The 7311-nt window shown below is 31.7% G+C and overlaps 2 protein-coding genes across 2 annotated transcripts; one reads left to right on the top strand and one right to left on the bottom strand.

The window, feature by feature from the left end:
• LOC145188160 (tRNA wybutosine-synthesizing protein 5-like) lies at positions 1–1136 on the bottom strand. The gene has a single exon (XM_080064731.2). The coding sequence runs from the start codon at positions 1052–1054 to the stop codon at positions 71–73; it is 984 nt and encodes a 327-aa protein (XP_079920857.2). The 5' UTR covers positions 1055–1136; the 3' UTR covers positions 1–70.
• A 1392-nt stretch (positions 1137–2528) lies between these two features.
• Positions 2529–5160, top strand: LOC149893471 (uncharacterized). Its single transcript, XM_090101164.1, has 2 exons — positions 2529–2656; positions 3088–5160. Exon 2 carries the CDS (start codon positions 3100–3102, stop codon positions 4699–4701), a length of 1602 nt encoding a protein of 533 aa, XP_089957290.1. The 5' UTR covers positions 2529–2656; positions 3088–3099; the 3' UTR covers positions 4702–5160.
• The last annotated feature ends 2151 nt before the right edge of the window (positions 5161–7311 follow it).

Here is a 7311-nt window from a genome sequence, read left to right as displayed (position 1 = left end):
ATATATAACACATAAAAGGTTTTCATCAGATAACTAATTTAAGATGAAGATATCTTATCTGAAATTATCTTCACCTTGAAGAACTATTATTCGTTTCACTTTCTTCTAAGCTCCACTTTTGTATTGTCCTGTCTATTCTAATTATTAAACGCTTTGCATAAAAATCTTTATAATCATGTGGTAATTCTTCTAAGAGTTTTAAAATTTTATCAAAACTTTGCATTCCTTTTTCTGCAGGTACAAGATCTTTATTTCCGTAAACATCTTTTTTATTATACATTTTATCGCTAAGATGTTTCCAGAAAACATTTACTGAAACACAAAAGTCAATGGCAGTCACATTATGGAACCAAAGGGCTGGAATAAACAAAACATCACCTGGACAGATTTTGCAACAGTACCGATCAACAGTTTTAAATTTTGGAAACTTTTTAAAGTCTGTGTTATCAATATCAATTATTTCTGATTTATCCCCATTCAAATATAAGTTTAAAGCATCTTTTGGTGAAAAGAAAACAACTTCTTTTTCTCCCTTTATCTGTATAAGCATATTGTCCATAACATCGTAATGAGTCCATAGTCTCATGCCAGAAGAACTAATTCGAAAAATACTTGAAAAAAAACACTCTTTATCAAATAGATTTGGAATGACAAGATCTTTTGAGAGATTTGGGAATTGTTTGTCTATATCAGCAGGGTCATTTCTTACATCTTCTCCCAGAGACCTAAGATAATATTTTTCCTCAGGACAAATGAAAAAATTAGTTTGGACTTCTTTTTCTGCTCTAGCTAAGAAATCATCAAAATTAATTGTCTTATACAAAAAATTCTTGTTTAAGAAATCAAGTGCTGGCACAGGGCAAACGTGTATTTGAACAGGGATGTTTTTAACACTTTCTGACAAATACTGTCCACTCCATTTTTCTACAGCAGCTCCTATATCAAGTCCTTTAATTACAGTCGGTTTCCTTCGCATGTATATGTGACTTTGAAAATATTCTGAAAAATTATCAATGCCATCAGCATTAACAACATCAACTTTCAATTTCGCCATATTCAGCTATGAAATAGAAGGTAAAAAAATAATAATAAAAAATAAAATGGTCAATGTCGCGAGGTAATTATTGTACTTTGCAGAACAAAATTATTCTTTTCGCTGAGACTATTAATAAACCATTTTCCTTTTTTCTTATTCTCGAAATCATTTAAAAAGAAGTTTGATTAGTGCTTGAGAGCGAAAACTGGTTGAGAAAAAACAAACAATTGGTGTTTCTTCAAACTCCTCGTCAAAAAAAATAAATAAATAATAATATAACGAATAACTCATCGCTAAATTTTAGTGTCATAATGTAAGTGCTTTAACTCCAAATTTTACCTTTATGCAAATAGGTCTATTTTCATGTTTGCCTATGCATGAATGAGTAAAATTTCATTTTTAATTATTGTCCCTCGTGTAATCCTCTTTTGAAGACTTTTTTTTGAAAAAAAAAAAAAAAAAAAGCGGGTTATTTACGAGTGCATACGGTAAATAAACTTAAAAATTTTAATTTTGTAATGCAGATTTATATTGTCTTTTCAAATAGAGTTTCTTGTGTTTACTCTCGTCACTTTAACTCTCACTATCTTTTTTAGCATCCAACATATCGTTGTCACTAGGCAAGTTATTAAAAAGTTGGGCATCTTTAGGGTTAACAACTCATGGTTAGTTTTATGATGTCCGGTTTTTTGCGCCTTTTAAGGGAATCCAGCCACTGTATGAATATTTGAACAGAATTGTAGTGGGAATGTTTTATTTTTTTGTTTTTTTTATTTTGTTTATTTTCATTTTTTTTTTGTTTTTTTTTTCTATTATTGAACCTTTCTTATAATCACAAAAAACTATTGTGCTTTGCAATAACTTCACTAACACACTCCCGGTCAATTTTTTATATATCCTTATCTATTGTAGCTAAGTTATGCTCAAACCTCACAATTAAGCAAGTTACTTCCGTAACATGCTTGAAAGAATGTCTGCGTGTTTTTCTAGCTTTTAATAACTTTATCTCACTCTGGTCAGAAATTAGAAGAAAAAAACCGAAAAAATTCCAAAATCAAGTTTTTTTTATCACTTTTTTTTTTTGGCAAATAATGTCAGTTGAAAACAAATTGCATTTAAAAAACTTTAAGTTCAAAAACATAGAATATATGTAGTCTTTGAGAACAATAAATTGCTATTTGGATTTGTGAAAGGAGCTTCACTGTTTTTCATAGCTCTGCACAACTTTCCTTGAATAATGATTTTCTCAGTCCTTAGCTCCATGGTCTTTTAAAAATCAATTAAAACTTTTAATTCAGTGGAGAAAATGTCATAAGAGCTACAACATTACAATAAAGTAATCTAATTTATGCAGTAATTTATCCATTTCATTATACATTTGAGTATGTAAAAAAAATCTTTCCTGGTTGTTTGAGCCTTGCGATGTAGGGGAGACTGGTTCTCCTAGGGACGACATGTACCTAGGGACACTCAAATATTTTGAGAATTTTGTATAAGCATAATATTTTTTGTATGTGACAACACTCCACCTCTTGAGGTCAGTTGACAGCCGAAGTGTCATCGTGTTGGTGTGAAGCGTTGCAAAGTGGTGATTAAAAATTGATTTTACAACCCTTTTACGTAAGTTTTTTAACATTTTTCTTTTTTAATTTCGCCCTTATAATGTATTTAACAAAATTTTTCTTAGTTTATACGAATACATTATTTTGTTTGCTTGAATATTGCGTTAGTAATATCTCTCAAATCCTAACCTAAAATTTTTAGTCGGCGTTTTTTGTCAATATGGCACTCTATTGTACCTAGGGACATGTACCTAGGGACATGTCCCTAGGTACAACAAAGTGCCGAACTTCTGTATCATCAGGAATTATTTGTGTTTTTATGTAATAAATAATTCATTTATGAATCGTGGTGTAATAAATAATATAATTGTGACTCGTTGTGCAGTAATTAATAGGAAATAATAGTTGTAATTCAATTTATGCCAATAATAATAAATAATTAAAGTTATAGTTATAAGTTATCTTTAGTATTTTTTATTTTCATTCTAGATTTTGTTTGTCATGCCACGCAGCAAGAAACAAAAAATCCGGCAAGATCCAGATAAAGAAGTTGTGGAGAAGGCTGTGAAGGAAATAGTTGCAAATAAAAATACAGTCAGAGGCGCAGCAAAAAAATATGGAATATCGAGATCGATGCTTTGCCGCCAAGTCAAAAAATTTAAGGAATCTGGACCTGAAAATTACTCGTATGAAACAAATTATGCACATTGGAAAGTTTTTACTCATAGCGAAGAGTGTTTACTGCTTGAGTATGTTCAAAAAGCTTCTCAACTTCATTTCGGATTAACAACAAAGAAGCTGAAAGAACTAGCTTTTCAATTTGCCAAAATAAATAATAAAAAATATCCTGAACAGTGGGAAAAAAATCAAGAAGCGGGCAGTGAATGGTTGCGTACATTCAAAAACAAATTTAAGGAAATTATATCATTAAGGAAACCTGAAGGAACTAGTTTAGGCCGGGCTACTTCATTCGATCGAGAAAATGTGAAGAATTTTTTCAATATATACACCGACATTCTACAACGACACCACTTCGATCCGTCAAGGATTTATAATGTAGATGAGACGGGAGTTTCAACTGTACAGGCTAGTCCAAAAGTATTTGCGAAGAGAGGAGTCAAACAAGTTGGAGCAATGACTTCTGGTGAGCGAGGCATCAATGTAACAATGATTGCCGCAGTGAACGCGATAGGAAATTCGATTCCACCTATGTTCATTTTTCCTCGAGTCAAATATATACAAATGACAATGATGAGAAGAGCTCCTCCAGGATCAATTGGGGCAGCAAATCCCTCTGGTTGGTCGAACGAAAAAACATTTAGTGAATTTTTGGATCATTTCATAGCGCATGCTCATCCAAGTAAGGATAACCAGGTAGTTTTATTAATGGACAATCACGCGAGTCACATTTCTATTGATGCTATTGGAAAAGCCAAAGAAAATGGCATTCATTTGGTGACATTTCACCCGCATACTACTCATAAGATGCAACCGTTAGATAGAACCGTCTTTAGTCCATTTAAAACACATTACAATAATGCTGTAACCAATTTTATGATATCATCAGAAAACGCAGGAAAGCCTATTACTATTTATCACATTGCAGAACTAGCTGGAATGGCATACACAAAAGCGTTTACACCATCCAATATAATAAATGGTTTCAAAGTTTGTGGCCTCTATCCACTGAATCCCGATATATTTTCGGAAGAAGACTTTTTGCCATCAAGCGTGACTGATAGACCACAAACATCAGAAGATAATAACCCACCTACATCGTCTCAGGGCTCACTTTTGCCATCAAATATGACTGATAGACCACTAACATCAGAAGATAATAACCCACCTACGTCGTCTCAGAGCTCACTTCTTTCAACACCGCCAAAATCTGATTGTACAAATCTGAAATCTGTGTCTCCTTTCGATATAATGCCATTACCTAAAGCTGGTCCAAGGACAAACAATAAACCTTCCCGTAAGGGTAAAGCACGTATTGTTACTGACACGCCAGAAAAAAAGGAAACAGAGGAGAGGAAAAGAAAGAAAACAACTTGTAACGATAAATCGAAAAAACAAAAACGAGAAATACTGCCGAAAAATTAAGTTTCTAAAAAATATAAATCGAAAACAAAAAACACATTTCGTTTAGTGGGATCATCTCCATGTTCCTCGAAACAAGTATTTTGCCGTGTTTGTCACAATATAATACACAATGATGATAAATGGAATAAATGCATAGTCTGCCGAAATGCAGTTTGTGTAAAATGTGCAGAGCCTGGTATTCTGCCATTTGAATTTATTTGTAAAAGATGTTTAAATGCTTATAGCGACGATAGTGCTGCAGATAAAGATTACAACCCAATGAACCAGTCTTGTAATGAAGATTCTTCTTAATTAAAGTATTTTTTATTCTGGAAAATTTGGTATCACTCTTTTTGACCTATAATTATTAACTATTTTATTTTAAACACTGTTGTTTCTTAATTAAAGTATTTTTGTCCTGGATATGTTGATGTTACATTTTTATCTATAAGTTTTAATTATTCAAAATATATTGCTGCTTCTCAATTCAATCATTTTTTGTACTGGAAAAATTGATATCACTTTTTTTCATCTATTGGTGTTAACTATTTTAAATATGTTTATTTACAATTTAAATATTTGTTTGTTCTAGAAAAATTGATCTCACTATTTTTTATTTATTAGTTTTAACTATTTTAAATAATATCGTTACATTCACTACAAATAAATAATTCTTTTAACGATCTATATCATTGTTTTAGTTTCCTTTCAGGATTTTTTACAGGTTCTTTTGTATTTATAATTATTAGCTCAATAGAAGCCAATCTGAGTATTCGATTACCCAGCGTCCCTAGGTACAACCGCCGTCTCTAGGTACAACCACCTATGTCCCTAGGTACAACCCCATGTTGTACCTAGGGACAAAGTCAGACCTCATTTTGCGGCTAAAAAAAAGTACTAAAAAATTGGATTATAAAGCAGAGATTCTCATCAAAAGTGCACAAAGGACCATATTTTCATATACAGTTTTCAAAAGTTCAATTATATTCACCGATGAAAAATTACACTCATTAACCTAAAAACGTCCCTAGGAGAACCAGTCTCCCCTATATTTTCTGAGCCTTGCGATGTATGTTTTTTGAGCCTTGCGAAACATGTTGAAGCTTTCATTTAAGGAATTTAAAAACCAAACTCTGTTGCAGAGATCCCTGTCTATTGCATTACTGTCCAGCTAGCATAGTACTTCTTGGTCTCCATGTAGCACACCGAAAAATTGATGTAGCATTAATCTTAAAATTATAATAACTTTAAGTTACGGACATATAGGGACAAGATCTTTTGGAATTAAATGACATGATCCTTGAACAATTAATTTACAAAATACCAGGTTGCAGCTTTTTGGTCCTCTAAAGTTATTAACTAAAGTAATCTGATTATTCTTGCAATTTAGTGCATATTTTTTACTGAAAGTTTTACTGATTTGATTTTTATTCGAAATATTGTTTAACATGATAAACAATATTTCGAATAAGAATTAAATAAATAAAACTTTCGGCACACCTGTCACTAATACGAATAAATATGCATTATTTCTAGCTAAATCACGTATGTGTGATATACACACACACACACACACACACACACACACACACACACACACACACACACACACACACACACACACACACACACACACACACATATATATATATAATGTCGTAATACATGTACGACATAATTATTTATACTGATTGATTTAGTTAGTCAGGTATGTTCATTTTTCGATTTTTTTTGTCTGCACCACAAAAGTAAAATTTAAAATATTTTAACAACTACTTCAAAAGTTTTCCGAAATGTCTAAGATCTACGAAATTAGTGTTGAGTTTTGGCAAATGATTGATCATGATCATGAAAGTAGCTTAGGGTAAAGAAAAATTTTTGAAAAATATAATGCAAGCAAGGCAGCGCAACAATCAATTATACAAAAGTATAAAAAATTTGAAAGTGTGCAAAATAAACCACTTTCAGGCCGTCCGCCAAAAACAACATGTAGAGAAGATGAGCTTATAATACGAGAAGTAAAACGAGAGCCTTTTGTTTCTGCCAGAGCTATAAAAGAAAAACTAAGCGTGAACGTTTCTGAATGAACAATACACCGTAGACTTGGCTTCGCAGGGTTTTATGGGTCCTGTGTGACAAAAAAACTTTTTCTAGAAAAACTAAAACAATACGTCTTGCCTTTGCAAAAAAGATACTTTCAAAGCCAATAAATTTTTGAAAATCAGTTTTATGCTTTGATGAAAGCAAATTCGAACTAAAGAATTCGAAAAAAGACCAAATATATGGAAAAGAAAAGGGAAACACTTATACAAAAAAAAAACTATAAAAGCAACCATCAAACACGGAGGTGGTGATATACATGTTTTGGGGCTGTTTCATTTATAATGAAATCGGTACTTAGTTCAAAGAGAAGAGAAATAAATCGGAGCTGTTATATCTTAAAACTATTTACAAAACCTAAATGACAGTATTCCATGTCGCTTGCAAGCAATTATCGATGTCCAAGGACTTCATGTTAAACATTTTTAAACTATAAAACAAACAACTAAATTCCATTAATGAAATTTTGAAAGGTATGAATACTTTTAACGCTTCCTAACATTTCATTTTTTTTAGAAACAAGATTTATTT

This window comes from Hydra viridissima, unplaced genomic scaffold (genome assembly GCF_058129835.1).
Source record: "Hydra viridissima isolate aposymbiotic clone 2 unplaced genomic scaffold, HvirCarnegie_v1 scaffold_1, whole genome shotgun sequence".
In the NCBI taxonomy this organism is placed as follows: domain Eukaryota; kingdom Metazoa; phylum Cnidaria; class Hydrozoa; order Anthoathecata; family Hydridae; genus Hydra; species Hydra viridissima.
The sequence above is the reverse complement of the archived record's forward strand: the minus strand, read 5'-3'. Positions and strand labels throughout refer to the sequence as shown.

Excerpts from the sequence above, each read along its gene's own strand:
- LOC145188160 (XM_080064731.2), bottom strand. The coding sequence starts at position 1,054 with ATGGCGAAATTGAAAGTTGATGTTGTTAATGCTGATGGCATTGATAAT.
- LOC149893471 (XM_090101164.1), top strand. The coding sequence starts at position 3,100 with ATGCCACGCAGCAAGAAACAAAAAATCCGGCAAGATCCAGATAAAGAA.